At 47.9% G+C, this 25967-nt stretch overlaps 1 protein-coding gene across 1 annotated transcript in view; it reads left to right on the top strand.

Annotated features, from left to right (window-relative positions):
• The window catches only part of NAGLU (N-acetyl-alpha-glucosaminidase), a 293630-nt gene that overhangs the window by 156143 nt on the left and 111520 nt on the right, over positions 1 to 25967 (top strand). The window contains exons 3-4 of the mRNA XM_040329772.1: positions 5817 to 5963; positions 10296 to 10381. Of these exons, the coding sequence (XP_040185706.1) occupies positions 5817 to 5963; positions 10296 to 10381 (233 nt within the window). The remainder of the gene's footprint in view (positions 1 to 5816; positions 5964 to 10295; positions 10382 to 25967) is intronic.

Below are 25967 nucleotides of genomic sequence, written 5' to 3' on the forward strand. Positions count from 1 at the left end.
CTTTCTTTTTTTGAGCCATTTTAGATAAGAGCTTGCTTGGTTTGTTACCACAAAGGTATCTCTCTTTGGAAATACAGTTTAATTTATTTCTCGCTTCCTGTTCCATGATCTCCTTGAGAGCGTCTCTTTTTATAATCAGATTATGATAAATCTCTTTTGATCCCTGCGCTTTGTGTTTGCATTCTAGGGACTCTATATCTTTGATCAGGGTGTTTGCTTTACTTTTCCTCTCTTTTTTTTTTTAACGCCCTCCGCAATTAGAATTCCTCTGATATAAGCTTTGTGCGTCTCCCAAAGGGTTGCGCTGGTAATCCCTTCCGTTTCATTAATAAGAAAAAATTGTTTTAGTTCCGCCTCCACCCTACTTGCCCCTCCTTCATCGCATATCAGGCTATCATCTAGGCGCCACAACGGCCGCTGTCTCTTTTGTATAGATAATTTAATTTTCATGGAGATTGGTGCATGATCTGACACAGTCATAATACCTATGTCCGTCTCCGTTATAGAGTCCGGCAGCCTGTGATCCGCCAGGATGTAGTCAATTCTGGAGTATGTTCCGTGGGGAGGAGAGTAAAACGTGTAATCATGTTCATTTGGATGGAAAATCCGCCAGGCATCAACTAGTTGGCAGTCATGAATCTTTCGTTTAATTCTTTGTAAGTGCACATTTCTTGTCTCCTTCCCACGGAACGTGCTATCTTCTTTCGGATCAAAGACGAAATTCAAATCACCCATCAGGATTATATACCCCTCGGCGAAATCATTCAATTTTCCCAGAATTTTCCCTAAGTATTGGGTTTGGTGTACATTTGGGGCGTAGATATTTGCTAAGGTATAGACTATGTTATCGATCCTTACCCTAAGAAATATAAATCTCCCTTCTGGGTCTATCATCCTTGCCTCAAGGGTGAACCCGAACCCCCTTGTAAACCCAATTGCCACGCCCCTAGCGCGTTTTGAGATGGAGTCCCCATAGAACCAAGTGGGGTATGCAGGGGAAAAAAGCTTGATATTCGCGTCTCTGGTTAAATGGGATTCCTGGATAAAGACAACGTCCGCTCTAAGTTGTTCAATCTCGGCAAGGACCTTTAGTCTTTTAACGACTGAGTTTAATCCCTTTACGTTATAAGATAAAAATTTTACTTCTGTCATTTTCTATATTAATATCATTTCCTGCTGAACTTTCCATGAGATTCCTTGGGAGCCATTTTCCCTATTCCCTCCCTGTTTTGAAGATGGAGACTCCTTCTCCCCTTCCAAACCCACACACCCCCCTCTATCCCTCCCCCCTCCCCCCCCTGCCCAGGCCGATACATCGCCTCTGAACCGTAGGGATCCTTGGTATCCCCTACCCGTCGGTTCTTATGGATGAGGTGGAACACCTCCGCGCTCCTCCCGCCCTTTTTCCCCAGGAATCCCCGGGTACTTGGTCTTATGTGGGTGGGGTAACGGATCTGCCCTCCCTATTCCCCTCTCCTATCATCCCCCCCCCCTTCCCCCCACTCCCCCCGCAACACCAAATCGCATCCCTCGGGACCGCCCCGGGGGCCATGCTGCTTTCAACTAGCTATTCGACCCATCCGGGTAAATCCACAGCAGGCATATCCAATTTGCGGCAGAACCCCGCCAGATCCTCGGGGAATATTCATTTTGCTGACACCCCTTCTTTGTGGCCTATCAAACAGGCCGGGAATCCCCATTGGTAATTTATGTTAAATAATCGCATCTGTTCCAGTAAGGGCTTTTGATGTCTTCTTCTGGCCAGGGTTTCCCAGGCCAAGTCCGTGAAAATCTGAATCTCCATCCCGGCATAGGATAACGGCAGCTTTCTTCTCAGTTTTCGCCAGATCTCCTCTTTATGTTCGAAATGTCTGAACCTAGCAATAATATCCCTGTGCCAGTTTCCTCCTCCCTCCCTGATCTTCCCCACACGATGGACCCGTTCTAATTTGAGGGGACCTCCCGAGCCATTTTCAAGGAGGGGGATGAACAAATCATTGAGAATTTTTCTCAAGTCTTCACCCTTCTCCTCCTTAATAGATCGTATTCTTAAATTTTGCCTTCTATTGCGGTTCTCTTGATCTTCTAATCGGTATTGCAGCCACCTCTGGTTTTGTTTCAGAGACAGATGTTGATTTTTTAATTCAATAAGGTCAAGGTCCTGCTTTTCTATCTTTTTCTCTGCTTCCTCTACTCGTTCCAACATGTGGAATAGGTCCGTTCTTAATGTGCTGATTTCCTCTCTTATTACGTTCTCCAACCTCTTTAACATAGCCTCCATTTCTCCCATGGTGGGGACATGGGAGTCCAGGCTGGTGTCGTCCATTTGGCTGGCTACGTGTTCAGATTCTATTGAAATGTCAGCATTTGGGGTTGCCGCCCCCCCCCACTCCCTTTTTATTAGTCCCAGTTTTTTCCACTTTTTTTATCGTGCCTGGACTCTTAGAGCTCCCGTCCGGAGTCATATAGTGTCTAATCGTACTGGTAGAGGAGATCTCTTTAGGGATTTTCGGGGCAGCCCCCCTAGTTGACCTGTTCATATTGTATTTCTTTGTCGTTCTAATGCGTTTCCCCAGTTTGAACAAGAAGGGACAAGCCTCCCCCACCCTTTTTCTTCTTCTTTTTACCCTTTAACGGTAGTTTTTATAGCTTACTGAGGGGCTAGTTGGAAATGTTAGGGAGATGTTGATTACATCTATTAATAGATTTAAAGAACACAACCAAAAACGAAAAAGAAAAAAAAAAAAAGGAAGAAGAAAAAAAAAGGGGAGACGAAAGGAAAATTATTGCGCCGGCTGTCTCCGGGGAACCTTGAAAGTTTAAAAGTTTTCAGTAAATTACCCAGGACGTTAGGGTGTATACAAAAGAGAAGGAAGATGAGACCACCCCCATTAGAGCCAGAGACCTTCTTGGGGGATCCTCCACAGTGAGGGACCCAGCAGTCTCCGAGCAATGACAAACCGGGGGGGGGGGGGGGAGGGGCTGTATACACCCCTTTTTTTTTTTCTTTTTTCCTTTTTCCCTTTTCCCCTATTCCTTTCCCCCTTTGGGGGTGTGCAGAGACCTCAAGAAAAGTGGGGCTGCTGGACGCTATGCCCTGGTATTGACCTCTGCTCTCGGATTTCTGGCTGCCCCTAGGGCAGTCTAGCACTCCCGGCCCACAATACAGGTCAGGTCCGGTGAGGAAGAGACCTCTCTGACGTTGCCACTGATGCTCTGGCCCAATCCCCCAGTGGTTTAACAGAGCTCTGCGAAGGTAAGTATGGTGTCTCTTAAGTAGCTGATATTTATCCAACTAGCTCTCGGGGGCTATTTCAACTGTGTGTGTGGTCTAAGAACTTATAGTCCGTATATGCTTTTGCTCCTGTTGCAATTTGACTTTCCCTTTTTTGTTGTTTTTTTAATAAGTAGCCGGACTATTATTTACGAAGGTAGATACAGTGACTCTGGGGTATCTGATATTTTTCAACTTATCCCCCTTAGTCAGAGTCAGTGTCAATGTCCGCAACGAACAGAGCTGATTGCTTGTAGACCATACGTGCTTAAACTCTTAGGGTGTATATAAGAAAGCAAGACACCATTATAGCACTTAGAATATTGTGAATAAAGTAGATGGGCTCCACTATCTTACCCTGTCCTCGCTGTTAGGGCTAGGTCTCAAGGTCCACACATTGCTACAATACAGTCTTTTGAGAGTGAGAAAAGGGTTAATATTACCTATTTGCCGATCTTCTAGATTTAAGAAAAAAGAGAATTTCTCTTCCACGAGACGCCGAGATGTCCCAGAATCACTCCGAGCAAGGAGGGGGGGCGGGCAGCTGACGGGTGAGCCACAGAGGGAAGCCTCCCTGAAATCTCTCCATGCAGTGTTTCATCTGCCGCCGGGGGGATGCGGGGGGGCCGGGGGACGAGAGACTCCCGGAGAGCGGCGGGGGCTGATGTGGTCTGCGGGGTGGACGGGCTAGCCGCTCGGTGGACTCCCGCCCTGCAACGCGTCCGCCGTCGATGGAGCACCGCCGGGTCTAGCTCCCTCCATCCCTCGCAGCCGGGTCAGATCAGTCGCGCTGGCTGCTCCTCCCTCCGACGTGCGTGCTTCACGTGCACCTCGTCATCCTGCCCTACGAGAGTCCCCGAAAAAGTCCTGTTTGTTTTGATGCCCTGATCCTTGTGGGCTTGTTTCATTATGCAACACATTCACTGCTGTTCTCCTATATTGTTTATGTGAGCACCGCATAAACCATCTTGAAACACAGCGCGTGTGCTGTCCAGCATATGCATTGCACGGTGGGCGTGTCGTGTGACGTAGGTCACGTGACATATGCCCACTCGTACACCATTGTAAAACTTTTTTCACGCTGAGGCCGTGGAGCGCAACGTGCGTATCATATGACACGCAGTGTTTGCGTTCCACGTCCAGCGAAGGGTCACAGCTCACGCAGAGACATGTGACTCTAGAGACGCACATGCTGGTGCGCTATTGGCTTACCGTGGAGTGTCACGGCTCACATGATGAGCCATGTGACACCGTGTCAGCGCATGGCGGTGCGCGATTGGCCAACACATCCAGGTGAACAGTCCTATTAGCCCCTATTTGAATAAATGTAAAAATATTCTTGCCAGCAATCAACGAATGTGCCCCCTGTTTTTGCCTGCTTTCATATCCAGGTAATAATTTATTCCGGGGACATGTCTTAACTCATGAGAGGGCTAACCCGGAAGTGGTTTCTGATTGGATGAGCTCCCGGGGGATGCACCCATGTTGGGGTCAGATTATACATTTAAGCAAGAGCGGCATCAGTGGAGGCATACCCCAGACGAAGCAAGATTTTGAGAAACGCGTCGGGTGACTCCACTGCTGCCATGTACATTTCGATCTGAATGTCCTTTTTTGTCCATGTAACTGTAAGTGTTTCTAACCGTCATTAAAACCCCCATGTTTTTTTACGGTATTACGCTATGTGCCTTTTCCTTTCCCCTCTGCATATTGGGCTATGGTTTGACCATCTGTGAGTCATCTCCAAGTTATTGATATCTTCCCTTGATTGACGGCTTCGCTGCATCCTGCTGGTTGAATACTTGGTTCCTTGCTGGTACATCCTGTATATACACACTCAGCTTTATTGATCCTCTGGGCGTAGGCTCATTAGGGTTCAATATATCTGGTAAGCCTCCTTTTCTGGTGGCGGGTATCTCACAATTGCACGTTAAGTTCAGGGTAAATCAGTGTTGATTTGGAACTTTTGCACCCAGTCTCGTCCATCTATCAAGTTTTCACCATTCAATACAATGTTTGGACTTTTTTCTTTAATATAGTCATATACACTTGTCATTTGGTGTTTTTACATAGACAATCAGTGTCTTCTTATCTCATTATTTAGCGCTACAATTTTGCATGTTGTGTTTGTTGCTTTCCTTTGTTCACTGGATTGTTTGTAGCTGCTCACTGATAGGATAGCGCGGATTTTTTTTTTTATTGTTAGCCCTTTGGCAGTATTCCACCAAAATAATATTTTTGTTGCAGAGAATGCCTAAAATGTGATTTCTGGGAAAATTAGTGAGCCAATCACACAAGCAGGAAATTACATTTCTGGGCGCATTCTGTACACTGTGTACGGAAGGCCTCTGTTGCCATATTGCATTGGATTTTATAGAAAATTACAGTGCTGCAGATTAAAATGGAAAGGTAATTTTTAATAATGGCAATATGGCTTGTTTAGCAATTATCTATCTATCTAAATATATAATAATTTTCTTTTATTTGCTATTTTTTTTTTTTCCATGAAAGTGAAATTGACCTCCAACTTTTTTTATTATAGGTATATTTGTCTTTAGGGTTGACTCAAAAAGAAGTTGATGAATTTTTCACTGGCCCAGCATTCTTGGCTTGGGGTAGAATGGGGAATATTCACACTTGGGGAGGTCCTTTGTCCTCTAACTGGATGAACAAACAGTACTCCTTACAGGTAAGATCCTAACATGTTTATTAGGGAAGTATGGCTTAACCTACCCCAAAAAAATTCAGCTTATGAAGGACTATTCTATAATTATTTGTAAAATACAAAAGGGAATTTAAGGGGTTGTAAAGTCACTTTTTAATTTTTTTTAAATAAGAAAAACATATCGTACTTACCTCCACTGTGCAGCTCATTTTGCACAGAGTGGCCCCGAACATCGTCTTCTGGGGTCCCTCGCCGGCTCTCGCGGCTCCTCCCCGCATCAGATAACCCCTAGGAGAAGCGCTCTTCCGGGGGGTTACCTTGCGGGCACGCTCCCGAGTCCAGCATTTGCATCCATAGCCCTGCCCCCGGCACCCACTTCATTGGATTTGATCGACACCAGCGGGAGCCAATGGCTGCACTGCTATCAATCCATCCAATCAAGAGCCGTGACCCCCGTGTTGAGAGGGACAGCGTGTCGGGGCTCAGGTAAATAAAACGGGGGCTGGGGGACCGGTGACTGCCAGTCTTTACAACCACTTTTTGCTACAGGTAAATCTATAATATGGCTTACCTGTAGCTACCCAGGATAACTCCTTAACCACTTAAGATCCGGACCATTATGCAGGTAAAGGACCTGGCCCCTTTTTGCGATTCGGCACTGCGTCGCTTTAACTGACAATTGCACGGTCATCCGACGTGGCTCCCAAACAAAATCGGCGTCCTTTTTTTCCCACAAATAGAGCTTTCTTTCAGTGGTATTTGATCACCTCTGCGGTTTTTATTTTTTGCGCTATAAACAAAAATAGAGTGACCATTTCAGAAAAAAATCATTATTTTTTACTTTTTGCTATAATGAATATCCCCAAAAAATATATATAAAAAAGTTTTTTCCTCAGTTTAGGCCGATATAAATTCTACATATTTTTGTTAAAAAAAAAAATCACAATAAGCGTTTGATTTGCGCATAGCGTTATAGCGTTATAGCGTTTAAAAAATAGGGGATAGTTTTTTGGCATTTTTATTAATTTTTTTATGGCGGCGATCAGCGATTTTTTTTTTTTGTTTTTGTTTTCGTGACTGCGACATTATGGCGGACACATCGGACACTTTTGAAAACATTTTGGGACCATTGTCATTTTCACAGCGAAAAGTGCTATAAAAATGCACTGATTACTGTGAAAGTGACAATGGCAGTGAAGGGGTTAACCACTAGGGGGCGCTAAGGGGTTAAGTGTGCCCTAAGGGAGTGATTCTTACTGTAGGGGGGGCGTGGCTGGACATGTGACGTCACTGATCGTCGTTCCCTATAACTGGGAACAGACAATCAGTGGCAAGCCACAGAGAAGAATAGGAAAGGTTTGTTTACACTCACCTCTCCCCCGTTCTTCAGATCCTGTGACCCGATTGCGGGACACCGGCGGTGATCGGGTCAGCGGGCATGGTCACAGAGCTTAAGATCGGGCCGTAAGCGCGGCGCACACACGACCCATGGCTGGGCACTTAAAGGGCAACGTGCCTGTGCCCAGCCGTGCCATTCTGCTGACGTATATCTGCGTTAGGCGGTCCTCAAGTGATTAACCTGCATGGTTTAGGCGATATCCCCTGTCCCCTGCATTTGCAGATGTCATTGACACATGCGCACTGGGGCAAACTGAAGCAATGGCACGAATGTGCCATTGCTTCAGTCTGTGTGCCGTTTCCAGCAGCTCCCACGTGCCAGCACTGCACTCGATGGCTCTGTGTACAGGTAAGTCAGTCATTTGGTGCTAGTATGTGGTGCGTAGTAGTACTTTATGACTTAAACCTGCAGAGAGGCCCATTGTTTTTTTTTTTTTCTGGCAGTGTGGAGGTGGAAGATAAGAGCAGACACATGGGACCTGATAAAAGGAAGGATAAACTTGTAAATGGCACGTGTTTTGTAAATGGCACTTGTTTTGCTCACAGTAATCTATAAAAGAAAAAGAGATACCACAATGATGCTCTAAAAGCCAGCACAGCAAGGGACAAAGTTGGATAGCAAAATTTAAAAATGTGCAGCGCTAAAGTGAAAAAATCTGTATATCTACAGGATAATCATGTGTGTAAAGCAACCATTGACAATTGGTGTACATTTGAAAGGTCATAAATCAACAATATATCATAAAAACGTGTAGATGTGAACATAAATATGTAAATCTCACACTGATATGTAAATCAGCAGTGATCTGAAATTCATATCTTTTGACAAAAATCTAATTGAGTCCACATAGGTGAAAAACAAGTGTTCAAATAGAATCCAAAAAAGGAGGGTAAGTCCCAATGGCTTCAGCAAGGATCAAACAGGGATCACGTGTGTAGAGTAGACGACCACCACCAACTTTGAAAAGGCTTACCGGAACGTGTGGACCCAATAAGGCTTATTGCCAATGAGTCAACAAGACTTGAGGTGTATATACTTTCACGCCACTTAATCCTGGCCATAATCGGAGATGATCCTCTGTCCCTTACACAGCTCAATGTTGTAATAACTGTTCAGGAACGGCAGCCTTAGATCAAAGGATGGACCATGTCTTCCTTATACACTCAAACCGTTTAGCCAAAAAAGAGACAAATGCTCCACATAGTGTAAAACTGTAGGTGTAAAAAAAATGTATTATAATAAAGCAGGAACACTTACATTTCCATGAATAAAAAGCGCTTAGAGGAATATTCGATAGTCAAAATAACGCAATGGCATCAGCAGGGCTCGTTCGACACATTTCGTCTGGGGTGTGAGTCTGCTATGGTCATTGCGCTTATTTAGAGAATAAGACCCCCAAATGAAATGCCAACCTGTGACAGAACTTCAACATCACGTGTCCAATCAGGCAATCACTTCCTGATTGGCAAGATGGCGTGGACACATGAGGGTCAAGCCTGGCTCTAAAGAGCCGGCCACAGGCATGATGTGAATTTATTTTGTGTTTCCACATCTTTCACCACTTCCATTTAGCATTTATTGGGTATTTTAAACATCATAATGGGGGCTTTCACCATAATATAGGCACATTTATTCATAATTTTTTTAGACACATTTGCCAATATACTGATTGGCTATCACTATTTATGTATTATTGCATTTTTTTTTTATAGTATTAATTTGTTAAGCAGTATTTATTTCCATTGACCTGAATTGGAATACCAACCCTGACTTAGCCTTCCAAGTATTTAATATATATTTGAAACTGCACATATCTTTTTAAATCTGTATGGACATGGAGGAACCTGTAGCAAAAACAATACACTGGGCCAGATTCACATAGAAATGCCCAGGCGCAGCGTATCAGAGATACGCTATGCCGCCGTATCTTACCTGGCTCTAAGTCGAATCCAGGAAGTTTTGGGGCGTAAGTTACGGCGGCGTTGTGTATTTCTGGCGGCGGATTTCAAATTGGGCGGGTAGGGGGCGTGATTCATTTAAATGAAGCATGTCCCCGCGCCGATTGAACTGCGCATGCTCCGTTTGGAAAATTTCCCGCCGTGCTTTGCGCGAAATGACGTCGCAACAACATCATTCTTTGAACTTAGACGTGAGTTACATCCATCCCCATTCACGGACGACTTACGCAAAAAATAAAAAAATAAAAAAATTTGACGCAGAAACGACAGCCATACTTTAACATGGCAAGTCTATCTATACGCCACAAAATAGCAGCTTTAACTATACGCCGGAAAAAGCCGACTAGAGACGACGTAAGAGAATGCGACGACCGCGCGTACGTTCGTGGATCGTCGGAAAAAGCTCATTTGCATACCCGACGCTGAAAACGACGCGAACTCCACCCAGCGGGCGCCGAAGTATTGCATCTAAGATCCGAAGGCGTACGAAGCCGTACGCCTGTCGGATCTTACCCAAATGCTGTCGCATCTTGGTTTGAGGATTCAAACTAAAGATACGACGCAGGAAATTTGAAAGTACGCCGGCGTATCAGTAGATACGCCGGCGTACTTGTTCTGTGAATCTGCCCCACTGTATGCAGGTAAAATAAGGGACATATGCGAGGATCATAGATGAAAAACTTTCAGGCCTCAGGGAACCCCTGGCAATATTATTTCATCAAGGTGCATTGGGCAAATGTCCCTTACATTGGTAGTAGTCGGTGGGAAGAATGCACCCCTTAGAGTGGTGGTTGGAATGTCATCCTGCTGGCTCTACAAAGTAGAGTTGGACCTGGAACTATGTAGGCACCATCAGATGGGAGGGTGAGTTCAAGGAACCTTTGAAGGAACCCTAAAGTTCCATGGATCCCTGATGGAGAATATCTAGTGTAGGTAGAAGTAACAAAAAGGTGACTTGTGCATGAGTTTTTTTTTTTTCTATTCTATTTTTTTTTTCAGCTTAAGATCCTAAAAAGAATGAGGTCTCTTGGAATGATTACAGTGTTGCCTGCATTTTCTGGACATATTCCTTCAAGTTTACTCCGGTAAGATATTAGATGTTGATACCTGGCATGTCTTTCCCACACAGTTCAGATAAATTGCTAGGGGGAATATAAAGTTAAAGTGGATGTAAACCCTCCATACACCCAGTGAAGTGAACAGCCTCAGATGATACACAGAGATTAACCAAATCTCCCTACATAGGTTTTATATGTATATCTGCTGTCTTCACATTTATATACTGTTTAGAAAGTTGAGATCGTGTTAGATTTTCTCTTCCTGGTTAACACAGGGTGTGATGTCTGGGCATACAGCCAATATAGCTAATAGGGATGAGCTTTGTGTTCGAGGGAATTTAGTACATGCCCCACACTGGAAGTCGGCCTTGTGTAGTGTGTTGCAGCGTTGGTGAGAGAGAGAGAGAGAGAGAGAGAGACTGTGTCATTTTAATTGAGTTAGATAGAGCAGGTAGGTGAGTCAGTTAGCTGCAGTAACAGTGTGTAGAGGATATATATGCATCCCAGGTGGTGTGTGTGTGTGTGTGTGTATATATATATATTTATACATTGTATTCACTTTAGCTAGATCCGTTCCTGTATGCTCTTTCTAATATACTGACAGACGGGCAGGTGATTGTGCTAGCTGCAGTATTTTTACTTAGTGTACTGTGTCCTTTGTACAGTGTACAGTGTTCTCATACAAATACAGGCAGGGACATACAGTATTCCGTTTTATTTTTCTTTGCACAGTGTGCACCTAAAGCTTATCTAAATACAATTGGCAGTGTTCTCATACTAATACCACAGGCAGGGATCTGCAAGTATTGTCAGTTAGTGTACTGTGTCTTTGCACAGTGTGCACCTAAAGCTTATCTAAATACAATTGGCAGTGTTCTCATACTAATACCACAGGCAGGAATCTGCAAGTATTGTCAGTTAGTGTACTGCGTCTTTGCACAGTGTGCACCTAAAGCTACGTGACTACAATTGCTGGTGTTCTCATACTAATACCACAGGCAGGGATCTGCAAATATTGGCAGTATTTGTGCAGCTACATCTCCCTGCAGGCCATTAGTATGTCTGGAAGGACAACAAGGAGAGGCAGGGAGTCACGAGCCAATAAAAGAGGGCAAGCAAGCTCTACGTCTAGAGGCAACAGTGCTGGTCATGGACACGGTGCATGCTCATCAGCATGTGGCCCCGGGACATGCTTATCCTTTTTTTCGGCAGTTGGCCGTGTTGAGCCGCAACCTGACGAAGACTTGGTAGAGTGGATGACCAAGCCGTCCTCATCCTCCTCATCCTCTCTCACCCAGGCTCAGGGTACTTTGTCTGGCAAAGCAGCTGCCAACACGGCCTCTTCCCTCTGCTCAATGGCATCAGTCACTCCTTCCCTAGCCCCACCATGTCCTCCTGAGGAGTCCCCCGAACTGTTTGACCACAGTGTTGGGTACATGCTGCAGGAGGATGCGCAGCGTTTTGAAGGCTCCGATGATGGTACCCAGCTAGAGGAAGGCAGTAACGTGAGCCCAGAGAGAGGTGGTTCCCAAGATGGACAGCAATCTGGCAGTCATGTTCCCCCAGCTGCAGCATACTGCCAGGTTTGCTACAGTGATGAGGAGGAAGGGGATGATGCTCCTCATCAGCTGGGATCTCCAACCCCACTATACCTTCAGTCCTCTCTGAAACCTGCACTGAGAGGAATGAAGGTGTAGAATTAGGTTTGTCACAGCCAAGTACTTGCGGGTAATCTGCTATCGGTACATGGACGTCAGATTGTACCAGGCAAATTTCCCTGCCCCAGCTGCTGCAGCGCCAAAAGAAGTTTGCTCCCAGCCATCCACATGCCCAGCAGTTGAATGCTAGCTTGGCTAAATTGCTAGCACTTCAACTGCTGCCTTTTCAGTTGGTAGACTCTGCCCCCTTCCGTGAGTTTGTGGAATGTGCAGTACCTTAGTGGCAGGTTTCCCAAACGCCACTTTTTCTCACGGAAGGCGATTATAGCTCTCTACTGGCATGTGGAAGGCAATGTCCATGCCTCGCTGGACATGGCGGTCAGTGGTAAGGTGCATATTACTGCTGACTCATGGTTCAGCCGGCATGGACAGGGACATTACCTATCTTTCACAGCGCATTGGGTGACTCTGCTGGCAGCTGGGAAGGATGCAGGGCTATGCAGGTACAAAGGCAAAAAGATGCAGTGCTTGAGCTGGTGTGCTTGGGGGACAGGAGCCACACTGGGGCAGAGGTTCTGTCAGCTCTGCAGGGGCAGGCTCAGAGGTGGTTGACGCCACACCAGCTTAAGCCTGTAATTGTGGTTTGCGACAATGGCACCAACCTCCTCTCTGCCCTCCGACAGGGACAACTGACCCATGTACCCTGTTTTACTCACGTCCTTAACTTGGTGGTGCAGTGGTTCTTGGGCAGGTACCCAGACTCACAGGATGTTCTGAAGCAGGCCAGAAAACTCTGTGTGCATTTCCGATGGTCGTATAATGTCGGCTGGCTGACCTCCAAAAGAAATACAACCTGCCCAAGAACTGCCTAATCTGAGACATGCCCACCAGGTGGAACTCTACGTTGGTCATGCTGCAGCGGCTGCACACGCAGCAGAGGGCCATCAATGAGTATCTGTGCCAATTTGGCACCAGGACAGGGTCAGGGGAGTTTGTTTTTTTTCCCACGCCAGTGGGCCATGATCAGGGATGCATGCACTGTCCTGTCACCATTTGAGGAGGCCACGAGGATGGTGAGCAGTGACAGTGCATGCATCAATGAAACTGTCCCTCTTATCCACCTGTTGGAGCAAACGCTGCGTAGAATAATGGACAGGGCACTTTGGGCAGAACAGAGGGAGGAAGAGGAGGACTTCCTTACCTCTCAAGGCCCCCTTTATCCAGACAGTGTTCCTGCTTGCCCGCCTATCACACAGGAAGAGGACAAGAAGGAGGATTGTGTCAGCATGGAGGTAGAGCCTAGCCCTCAGCATCAGCAGCAGTCTTCAAGGGATCAATTACAGTCCCAAGAAACCCATGGACTTGTACATGGCTGGGAGGAGGTGGCTGCGGATCATGTCGTCCTCGGTGACCCAAAGGACTCTGCACCAAATGCCTCAGCAAACCTATGCTGCATGGCCTCCCTGATCCTGCAAAGCCTGCGGAAGGATCCTCATATTTGTGCTATCAAGGAGAGGGATCATTACTGGCTGGCGTCCCTCCTTGATCCATGTTACAAGGGTAAGGTTGCGGACCTTATCTTGCCGTTGCAGAGGGAGCAGATGATGAAATATCTTCGGGAGGCCTTGCAGAAAGGTCTGTGCAACGCGTTCTCAGCTGTGTTACCAACCCCCCAAAGTGAAATTTACTGGCAAAACGACAATTTACGAACAGCACCAATTATTTACTGGCAAAAAAGCATGAAATTTACTGGTAGATCCACATTTTTTACTGGCACTGCAAAAAATTAACTAAAATTATTGTTTTCCCAATGCGTCTTTCAGGACAGCACCTGAGAGATAGGTTTTTTTTTTTCCTTACCTTTTTTTCTTTTTTATGGCTGCGGCCATGGAGACTGTCCGCTCTCCCGACGCATCCACTTTGGCAAGGTAGCGTTCGGGCTCTCCTCCCTCCGGGTGCTCGGGGAGAGCCAAGGAGCCCCGGCGGTCTGCGATGGTCGCGCGAACGCGTGTTCCGGCGCCAGATTTTTTGAGCTGGGCGGTCGCCGGGAGGGTGCGTCATTTCCGGCGCGCCTACATGGAGGAAGGGGTAGGGCGGTGGCTGGTGCCTATTTCCCCTTCCGGTCCGGCGCAGCGGCGCTATTGGAGTCCGGAAGCGTACTGCAAAGCCACAGGTGTAGCGCGGCTGTCTGCCATGGAGGGTGAATCGCCAGCGGTGGGGACAGGCACAGGCACCAGCAAGACCTCGGCGGGAAGAAGCAATGTAAGTCTGCATTTTTCCCTAAGGGTAGCCTTTTTTTGCTTTAGTCTTCTCTCTTTCCCCCTTTGGTGGCTTAGGGGCCTGTCTGGGCACTGGAAATATTTCACCTTTCTTTCCTAGTGCACCTCGGTGGGGGGGGGGGGTCCATCTGCTGGGACTAGGTCTCACTAGGATTCCCTATGTTTTTTCTTTCTCTTCCTCTCCCCAGGTCAAGACGGACACCAAGAGAAGGTGCCCTACATGTAAAACCAAATTGGGGGAAGGCTGGAAGAAAGCTCTCTGCGGTGCATGTATTGATGCCTTAGTGAGGGAGGAATCAGCCTCTATACGAGGAGAGCTGGTTAACTCTATGAAAAAGGAGCTGTGTGCCACGTTTCAAACTTTTCATGACTCATTAGCTTCTCCGGCCACCAGTCAAGCTTCCACTTCTCAGTCTCAGGAACAGGCGGTCTTACCTGCTTCAGCGGTAGCTGAGGAACAGGTGTTAAGAGGAAGTCACTCCCAGGAGGTTTCTAGTGCAGATTCAGAGGAATCAGGAGAAGAAGCAGTGACATCCCTCTCAAGATTTAAATTATCTCTGGAGGATGTGGATGGGCTACTTAAAGCCATTTATGCTACATTAGGTCTGAATGTAGAGAGTAAGGAGTTAACCCTGCACAAAAGTATGTACGCAGGCTTGAGCGAGCCTAAGGGTAGGTCCTTTCCGGTTCACCCAGTTATCTCTGAGACCATTTGTAAGGAATGGCGAGACCCAGAAAGGAAGCCCTTCTTTTCTAAAACCCATAAAAGACGCTTCCCTTTTGAGGAGGATCCTACAGCGGTTTGGAATAAAGTCCCCAAGTTGGATGTGGCTTTTTCCCAAGTGTCCAGATCTACGGATTTGTCCTTTGAGGACATGGGGGTTCTAAAAGACCCTATGGACAAACGTATGGATCTCCTTCTCAAGAGGGCCTGGCAGTCGATCATGGGTAATCTAAAGCCTACTATGGCCACAACTTGTGTGGCCAGAAACTTGGAGTTTTGGGTTAACCAACTTAAAGCCCACATTGTTGCAGACTCACCCAAGCAGGAGATCCTGGATTCTTTTTCCACTCTGTCCGCAGCGGTAGCTTATGTAGCGGATGCCTCCGCGGAAGCTATAAAGATGACAGCGAGGTCCGCAGCCCTAGCTAACTCAGCTAGGAGGGCCCTATGGTTGAAAACCTGGCCTGTGGGATTCCCTTTTCAGGGGACCTCCTGTTTGGGCCAGAACTAGAGAGTATTCTAGTAAGGACTGCAGACAAGAAAAGTTCCTTTCCAGTCAAGAGAAAGCAACCCCCTCACCCCCCAGGCGGTTTTTTCATGCGCAAAAAAGCCAGGAGAGAGGGAACAAACCTCAGGGAGGTAGGGGCAGATGGACAAGCCAGAAGGCTAGAGGGAGAGGAGGAATCCTTTTCCATCCTCCTGCGCCGGCCAAAAAGTCGCAATGACTCGGCCGTGTGGGTGGGTGGAAGGTTACAAAAATTCCTTCCACAGTGGTCAGCTATAACAACCAATCATTTCATTCTGACCACTCTAGCCCAGGGGTATGCCATAGATTTTTCCGAACCCCCTCCAGAAAGGTTTTTGGTAACTCATGCTCCCAGGGATCCGGAAAGATTCAAGGCCATGAAATCTTCCTTGGAGGAACTCATGCAATTCCTTGGATTTTACTCCCATATTTTTCTGGTAAAGAAACCCACAGGCAAGTTCAGGTTGATCCTGAATCTAAAACCGCTGAACAAGTCCGTCAGCTACAACAAATTCAAGATGGACTCCATCTTTTCAGTCAGGAATCTTTTGACGCCAGGATGTTACATGGCATCAATAGATTTGAGGGACGCTTATCTCCATATTCTGATCTCCCAGCAGTCTCAAAGATACCTCAGACTTGCAGTGGAGAGGGAGGGGGTAATTCATCACCTACAGTTCAGGGCCCTCCCCTTCGGGCTGTCGTCGTCCCCTTGGATTTTCACCAAGGTGATGGCGGAGGCCTTGGCTCCCCTGCGTCTACAGGTTATAGCGGTCGTGCCGTATCTGGACGACCTTTTGTTTTTCGCCCCCTCAGAGACGAGATTATTGGAAGATCTAACCAAGGCGAGAAGTCACCTGGAGTCGCTAGGTTGGATCCTCAATCTTCAAAAGTCATCTCTGGTACCGTCTCAAGAAATTTGTTTCTTGGGTTACCAGGTGGACTCTCGAAATAAAAGGATTTTCCTTCCCCTAGTCAAAAAAGTACGGGTTCAGGACGCGGTGGGGCGGCTGCAGTCAAACCAGCCTATATCCATAAGACAGGTAATGTCGGCTCTAGGGGTGTTGACCTCAACCATGCCGGCTATTCAGTGGGCAAAACTGCACTTCAGGCCTTTACAGATTTTTCTTTTGAGGTCCTGGGATCACAAAGTCAGCTCCCTGGACACCCTAATAAAGATCCAGACCCGAGTGAAAAGATCCCTCTATTGGTGGAAGAGTCAGGAGGTCCTCTCGAGGGGTCTGGAGTGTTTTTTTCCAGTGGGGAAAAGGTTGACCACGGACGCCAGTGCATCTGGATGGGGAGCCCACCTACAGGGGGACTTCATCCAGGGGTCCTGGGGGGAGGAAGATGCAGGTCAGTCTTCAAATTGGAGAGAGTTGAAGGCGATTGCCTTAGCTCTGGACATTTTTTCCCCAGTACTCCAGGGCCATCATGTCCAGGTACTATCGGACAACGCTACGGCGGTAGCATATTTGAACAAGCAGGGAGGCACGAGAAGCAGAACCCTGCTGACTCTGGCATCCGCCCTCCTTTGGAGGGCGGAAAAGAACCTTCAGTCCCTGTCAGCGCTACATCTAAAGGGGTCCCTAAACACTGTAGCAGATTATCTAAGCAGACATTAGGTGCGGGAAGCAGAGTGGTCTCTGAACTCAGTAGTGTTTGGGGAGATCTGCGACAGGTGGGGTCTCCCAGAGGTAGACCTCTTTGCCTCGAGGGAGAACTCCCAGGTGCCACAATTCTTTTCCCTAAGCAGGCTGGACGGATCCCTAGGGATAGACGCTCTGTCGCATCCCTGGAAATATCGCCTTTGCTATGCTTTCCCCCCGTTCCAATTGATCCCCTTAGTATTAAGGAAGATACAGAGAGAAAAAACACCAGTCATTCTGATCGCTCCCTACTGGCCCAAGAGAGCTTGGTTCTCTGTGATCCTAGAGATGGCATCCGGACCATGTTGGCGTCTTCCGCTCAGGCGGGATCTGTTGATGCACGGTCCGGTATGTCATCCGAACGCCTCCAGACTCTCCCTAGCGGCTTCTGAGAGACAACTTCTGAAGAAGAAGGGGTTTTCGGACAAGTTAGTGTCTACCCTACTAAACAGCAGAAAAAAAGTGACAAGGGCAATATATTCGAAGGTGTGGAACGTTTTTTTCCAGCTGGTGTGCCTTGTCGGGTCAAGATCCTAACGATCTTAAATCCATCTTGGAATTCCTTCAGGAAGGAGCGGATAAAGGGCTAGCAGTCAACACTCTAAAAGTCCAGGTTTCCGCTTTAACGGGTTTCCTAAAAAAAACGGTAGCCTCAGAGCCCTTGGTAGTCAGATTTTTCAGAGCCTTATCAAGGTCTAGGCCATCCCAAGTGAGGGGCTTCCCGAGATGGGACCTCTCGATCGTGTTGAAAGCCATGGCTGGTAAGCCATTCGAACCCTTGAAGGAGAGCTCTCTTCGAGATCTCACCTTTAAGACGTTATTCCTGGTCGCTGTGCACGCAGGATTAGTGAGTTACATGCCCTGTCCATAAGGGAACCTTATTTAGTTTTGTTTAATGATAGAGTTGTGCTTAGAACAGACCCTAAGTTTCTACCAAAGGTAGCTTCAGTTAGTAATCGTTCCTGGGATATTGTGCTCCCTACTTTTTGCGCAAATCCGGGGGGGGGGGGAGAGATTTTTTTCCATATGCTAGACGTTAGAAGGACGTTATGTTATCTTGAAATAACGAAGTGCTTCAGACGGGCAGAATCTTTATTTGTTTTGTTTGGAGCTAACAAAAAAGGGTGCCAAGCGTCAAAGGGGACGTTGGCCAGATGGTTCAAGTTAGCCATTCGAGAAGCTTACTTACATGCAGGCGAGGTGCCACCAGAAGGGATCCGTGCTCACTCAACGCGAGCCCTGGCAACCTCATGGGCAGAAAGAGCTGGTGCCACCCCGGAACAAATCTGCTAAGCAGCTACATGGTCAAGCTTCCGCACGTTTGTACGGCACTACAGGTTGGACCTCACTTCTGCCGTTGATCAGGCATTTGGCAGGAAGGTCCTACAAGCTGTCATCCCGCCCTTAGGTGGTAAGTCTCTGTTATCCTCTCAGGTGCTGTCCTGAAAGACGCCTTGGGAAAATTTAAGTTAGACTCACCGGTAACTTGTTTTCCAGAAGTCTTTCAGGACAGCAACGACCCGCCCTATTGACTGGAATATGCTATGCTGTGACTAACGTATGTATTGTGTTCCAGCCGGGGCCGGAGGTTTCTCTGTGACAACTGAATGTGCTGGGGAGGGACCTCCACTTAAAGATTTGGAAGAAGGTGTTTCCTCAGGAAGAGGGAGGAGTCACTATCTCTCGGGTGCTGTCCTGAAAGACTTCTGGAAAACAAGTTACCGGTGAGTCTAACTTGAATTCTTAGTGCTAAACGGTGCAAATATCAATATTTGAACTATAAACACATATCTAATGCTATTATCAATGTGTTTAAGTTAAACAAAAGTAAAAAAACATATTTCTCAATTTACATGAAGGTTAGGTTACTATAACCCAGCCAGCACAGAGTTCCCTCTTACATCAGAGTCTGCAGGATGCCCCCTTACAGTGCAAGGGAACTCTTATGTAAAGGGGAACGCTGCAGATCATGATGTAAGGGGAACTCTGATGTGGGGGAGGGGCTCTGGTGAATAGAGACCACCTTCCCCAGAGTGAATACACTAAGGTAAGGGAGGGTTACTAATATAGGGGGGAACCTTTATATCAGTGCCCCCTTACATTATTGTATTCACTCCCCTCCTTAGATCAGTGACCCCCCCCCCCTCAGGCTGGCCTGGCGGCACTGTCACTGACCTTCTCTCAGGTGCACCGTGCAGGGCTCAGTCAGACGGCTCCAGCTTGGCGGCTCTGATCTCCTCTCCACAGTCCACACGTCTGATTCTTCCCGTAACCCCCATCCCGGCGCTCCCACTCTTGACTCCTTTCTAGGAGGCTGCGGACATGACACAGAAGGGGGACAGAGGCTGGGGACAGAGGCTGCGGACATGACACAGGAGGGGGACAGAGGCTGCGGACATGACACAGGAGGGGCCCAGAGGCTGCAGACATGACACAGGAGGGGCCCAGAGGCTGCAGACATGACACAGGAGGGGGACAGAGGCTGCGGACATGACACAGGAGGGGGACAGAGGCTGCAGACATACTGCAGGAGGGGGACAGAGGCTGCAGACATACTGCAGGAGGGGGACAGAGGCTGCAGACATGACACAGGAGGGGCCCAGAGGCTGCAGACATGACACAGGAGGGGGGCAGAGGCTATGGACATGACACAGGAGGGGGACAGAGGCTATGGACATGACATAGGAGGGGGACAGAGGCTATGGACATGACACAGGAGGGGGATAGAGGCTATGGACATACTGCAGGAGGGGGACAGAGGCTGCAGACATACTGCAGGAGGGGGACAGAGGCTGCAGACATACTGCAGGAGGGGGGACAGAGGCTGCGGACATACTGCAGGAAGGTGACAGAGGCTGCGGACATACTGCAGGAGGGGGACAGAGGCTGCGGACATACTGCTGTTCAGAGGATATAGGACTTGGGGGCCCCACGCCTTTCCTTATTTTTTTTCCACAAGAAAACGCCTTTCCTTTTTTTAAGTTGCGTGCGGGGTTACCCTTAATATACATACAAGACCCAAAGGGCCTGGTAATGGGTGGGTGGGGGGGGGTACCCTTGCCATTTTTATCAATGATTTTCATCCATATTGCCGGGACCCGACATTACATTAAAGCCGCAAGTAGTTTTAACCACTTCAGGCCCGGACCATATTGCTGGTCAATGACCGAGCCACTTTTTGCGATTCGGGCACTGCGTCGCTTTAACTGACAATTGCGCGGTCATGCGACATGGCTCCCAAACAAAATCGGCGTCCTTTTTTTTCCCACAAAAAAAGCTTTTTTTGGTGGTATTTGATCACCTCTGCGGTTTTTAGTTTTTGCACTATAAAAAAAAATAGAGCGACAATTTTGAAAAAAATGAATATTTTTTACTTTTTACTGTAATAAATATCCCCCAAAAATATATAAAAAAATAATTTCCTCAGTTTAGGCCGATACGTATTCTTCTACATATTTTTCGTAAAAATAAATAAGCGTTTATGGATTGGTTTGCGTTTACAAAATAGGGGATAGTTTTATGGCATTTTTATTAATATTTTTTTTTACTAGTAATGGCGGCGATCAGCAATTTTTATCGGTACTGCGACATTATGGCAGACACTTTTGACACATTTTTGGGACCATTGGCATTTTTATAGCATTCAGTGCTATAAAAATGCATTGATTACTATAAAAATGCCACTGGCAAGGAAGGGGTTTACACTAGGGGGCGAGGAAGGGGTTAATTATGTTCCCTGAGGGTTTTCTAACTGAAGGGGTGGTGGGACTGACATGGGGAAATGACAGATCGCTGTTCATACATTGTATGAACAGACGATAAGACATTTCTCCCCCTGACAGGACCGGGAGCTGTGTGTTTACACACACAGCTCCCGGTTCTCGCTTTGTAACGAGTGATCGCGGGTGCCCGGCGGTGATTGCGCCCGCCGGGCACGCGCGTCAGGATCAGGGGCGAGCGGGGGGCGCGCACCCCTCTATTGGCTGAACTGCGAGATGACGTATATCTACGTGATCTCGCGCAGCCGAGCCGACCTGCCGCCGTATAACTGCGGCGGCTGGTCAGCAAGTAGTTAAATGACTTTTTTCCTATAGAAATGTAATTTTGTGCAGGGACAGTTCTAAACACGGGAAACACGTGCCACTTCACAGGCATACTGTAGACACCCAGCAGGTACGATATTTAAAGGAATATTTCACTTTTTTTTTCACTTTTAAGCATCTTTAAAATCATGGCTCCCGAAAAAAGGCAGTTTTTAAAACTTTTGTTTTTGCATTGATGCATGTCCGCTGGGGAAGGACCCGGGTCCCCAAACCCCTTTTAGGACAATAACTTGCATATTAGCCTTTAAAATTAGCACTTTTGATTTCGAACGTTCGAGTCCCATAGACTTCAATGGGGTTCTAAAGTTTGCGCGAACGTTCGTCCGTTCGAAGGTTCTGATGCGAACCGAACCAGGAGGTGTTCGGCTCATCCCTAAAAGCTAACATTCCTGATTGGAGGAAAGGCATACACCCCCTCTCCTCATAGGCAGAGACTCTCATAGCTGATTTGTAAAAGGGGCTGCTCTCTGCTACTCTATTTTAGCAACCTCCTTTGACAAAAGATTCAGGCTGCTTTTGTCTAAAAAGTAAAAAAAGATGTCAGGAGTTCTCAGGCTGATAACAGAGGAACCGTTCAGAAGAGAGCTATAAGATGTAGCTCATTGAAAAGAGATAACAAAATACTGCAGATATATGCCCATCAGTGCCACTCAACAGTGCTGCCTACCAGTTCCGCATATCAGTGCCCGTCGGTGCCACCTCATTGGCGCCGCCTCATTGGTGCTGCCTTATCAGTGCCTGTCAGTGCCGCCTTATCAGTGCCCATAGGTGGAGGAGAAAACTTATTTACAACATTTTATAACTGGAAAAAAATAAACGTTTATTCTTTTCAAAATTTCCGGTCTTTTTTTACTTGTATAGCAATAATTAAAAACCCCAGAAGCGATCAAATACCACCAAAAGAATGCTACATTTGTGGGAACAGCGAAAGCACAGAAAGTTGAAAATCGGTTTGGGCAGGAAGGGGCGTAAGTGCATGGTATTGAAGTGGTTAAGTAAAAGGAGTCCTTATTGTCTCTGCTTCACAATACAATGTATACTTCATAAAAAACACTAAATTCCCAATTCTATCAATTAAAAGAAGAATTTACATGTTCACTGCTGGTTGTAACTATTAAGGTGTCAATTAAAAGTATAAAGTATTAGGGAAGGATATATTATTTATATTTCTGAGATTAACAACATTACTTATACTCTGCTTAACAGGTACTTGCCACATACAAAACCAGTTTCCTGTTTGATAAAAATAAGGAAAAAAAAAATTCTCTCCGTCAAGGTAACGCATCATATGTAGTGACTTAGGGCCAGATCCACAAAAACCCGGCGCAACGCAACTTTTTCAATTTAAGTTACACGGCCGAAAAATTTCTACCTAAGTGCCCGATCCACAAAGCACTTACCTAGAAATTTTCGGCTGTGTAACTTAAATTCCGGCCGGCGCAAGGCGCCAGCCGTACTGCGCATGCTCACGACGTCATTTTTCCGACGTGCTAAGCGCGGTTTTACGTTGCGCCGGGTTTTGAGAATCGCGACGGGCGTAAAAAAAGAAATACGAGTTGCGGCGGGAAAAAAAAAATTTGAAAAAAAAAAAGACGGCGACGCGGGATAGAAGGGTCTACTTTTACAAGGCCTAAACAGTTTAGGCCTTGTAAAAGCAGCCCTAATTTTACGATTGCAAACTAATAATTACGGAGAAAAAAAGAAGCTGAAAAGCTTCGTGGATCTCCGTAAGTGCTAATTTGCATACCCGAAGCGGCATTTCGACCCGAAATGCCCCCAGCGGCGGATGCGGTACTGCATCCTTAGATCCGGCAGTGTAAGTCCCTTACACATGTCGGATCTTCTGTCTATCTATTGGAAACTGATTCTGTGGATCAGTTCCAAAGATAGAAACAGGGATACGACGGCGTATCAGTAGCTACGCCGTCGTATCCCTTTTGTGGATCTGGCCCTTAGTGACTTTAATGCTATTCATAATCACAATCTAGATATGTCAGATCCCTAGAAAAATCACTCGTGCAGGGTGGATTTTGGCAGTCATTATGATGTATGGAGGTGTTAATACACAACGGAATAAAACTATACGTTTTTTTTTTTTGTTTTTTTCACATGTACACATCTGAGTTACTCTAGAATAGGTATGTTCTTGGTAGATACATTTCTTTTGTAAACCATATGCAACATACAGTAGGTGCACGCGATATTGTGTCAATCTCGCTCCCTTTCTCGGCGAGATTGAGCACCTACGAGCCCCATCGCGGGAGCCAGCGCCGAGCTGGCTTGCCGCGATGGAGACAGAGCCGTCATAGAAGCGACGGGAGATCCGACTTGGATTCCCGCCAATTCTACATGTGTGCGGCGTTTGTTATGAATCCTGAGGGGGAAGTCCCAGCCGGATTTTAAATAAAAATTCGGCATGGGTTCCCCCCTCAGGAGCATACCGGGCCCTTAGGTCTGTTATGGGTTGTAAGGAGAGCCCCCCTACGCCGAAAAAATGGCGTAGGGGGTCCCCCTACAATCCATACCAGACCCGTATCCAAAGCACGCTACCCGGCCGGCCAGGAAAGGAGTGGGGACGAGCGAGCGCCCCCCCCCCCTCCTGAGCCGTACCAGGCTGCATGCCCTCAACATGGGGGGGTTGGGTGCTCTGGGGCAGGGGGCACACTGCGGGGCCCCCCCACCCCAGAGCACCCTGTCCCCATGTTGATGAGGACAGGGCCCCTTCCCGACAACCCTGGCCGTTGGTTGTCGGGGTATGCGGGCGGGAGGCTTATCGGAATCTAGGAGCCCCCTTTAATAAGGGGGCCCCCAGATACCAGCCCCCCACCCTAAGTGAATGGATATGGGGTACATCGTACCCCTACCCATTCACCTGGAGGAAAAATGTTAAAGTCAATAAACACAACACAAGAGTTTTTAAAATAATTTATTAGTCTGCTCCGGAGGCCGCCCCCTGTCTTCTTTAGCTCTGTTTACCAGGGGGGGCTTCTTCTTTGACGTCTTCGGGTGGGGGCCGCTCTTCGCCGCCGTCTGGTTCTCTTCCACCGCCGGGGGGGGGTCGCTTTTATAAAAGCGCCCACTCCTCGGCGGGTTTCCTCCGACGTCTTCGGCGGGGGGTGGTGTGCTTCTTCTTCCGCTATCCGGGGGGGGTCTTCTTCGGCTATCCGGGGGGTCTTCTTCACTCTCCGGGGGTCTTCTGCTATGTTCGCCGCTCTCCGCTGTTGACTCAGCGCACCCCGGTTCTTCCTCCAGCTGTCCGGTGCCTTCTCCTTCAGCGCTGAACGTCTATCTTCTTCTTCCGTGCTGTGACTTATTCTTCTTCTTCCGGGCTGTGACGTCATCTTCTTCTCTTCTCCCGTTGTTGACACGTCGCCTCTTCTCGCTGAAATGACCGGTGCGCGGCTTGCATCGGACCTATATAGGCCTCACAGTCCCATCATGCTCCGGTACCTACCCACGTGGGTAGGTACTGGAGCATGATGGGACTGTGAGGCCTATATAGGTCCGATGCAAGCCGCGCACTGGTCATTTCAGCGAGAAGAGCCGGCGTGTCAACATCGGGAGAAGAGAAGAAGATGACGTCACAGCCCGGAAGAAGAAGAATACGTCACAGCACGGAAGAAGAAGATAGACGTTCAGCGCTGAAGGAGAAGGCACCGGACAGCTGGAGGAAGAACCGGGGTGCGCCGAGTCAACAGCGGAGAGCGGCGAACATAGCAGAAGACCCCCGGAGAGTGAAGAAGACCCCCCGGATAGCCGAAGAAGACCCCCCTGCCGAAGACGCCGGAGGAAACCCGCCGAGGGGTGGGAGCTTTTATAAAAGCGACCCCCCCGGCGGTGGAAGAGAACCGGACGGCGGCGAAGAGCGGCCCCCACCCGAAGACGTCAAAGAAGAAGCCCCCCCTGGTAAACAGAGCTAAAGAAGACAGGGGGCGGCCTCCGGAGCAGACTAATAAATTATTTTAAAAACTCTTGTGTTGTGTTTATTGACTTTAACATTTTTCCTCCAGGTGAATGGGTAGGGGTACGATGTACCCCATATCCATTCACTTAGGGTGGGGGGCCGGTATCTGGGGGCCCCCTTATTAAAGGGGGCTCCCAGATTTCGATAAGCCTCCCGCCCGCATACCCCGACAACCAACGGCCAGGGTTGTCGGGAAGGGGCCCTGTCCTCATCAACATGGGGACAGGGTGCTCTGGGGTGGGGGGGCCCCGCAGTGCGCCCCCTTGCCCCAGAGCACCCAACCCCCCCATGTTGAGGGCATGCAGCCTGGTACGGCTCAGGAGGGGGGGGGCGCTCGCTCGTCCCCACTCCTTTCCTGGCCGGCCGGGTAGCGTGCTTTGGATACGGGTCTGGTATGGATTGTAGGGGGACCCCCTACGCCGTTTTTTCGGCGTAGGGGGGCTCTCCTTACAACCCATAACAGACCTAAGGGCCCGGTATGCTCCTGAGGGGGGAACCCATGCCGAATTTTTATTTAAAATCCGGCGGGGACTTCCCCCTCAGGATTCATAACAAACGCCGCACACGTGTAGAATTGGCGGGAATCCAAGTCGGATCTCCCGTCGCTTCTATGACGCGCACGTTGGAATGTGCTGTCACTATTCCAGTGAGTGCGAGATGTCGGCGAGATCTCGGCACCATGTCGCCGAGAATCAGCGCGATGCTGTCGT

Source organism: Rana temporaria, chromosome 12 (genome assembly GCF_905171775.1).
Source record: "Rana temporaria chromosome 12, aRanTem1.1, whole genome shotgun sequence".
In the NCBI taxonomy this organism is placed as follows: Eukaryota; Metazoa; Chordata; class Amphibia; order Anura; family Ranidae; genus Rana; species Rana temporaria.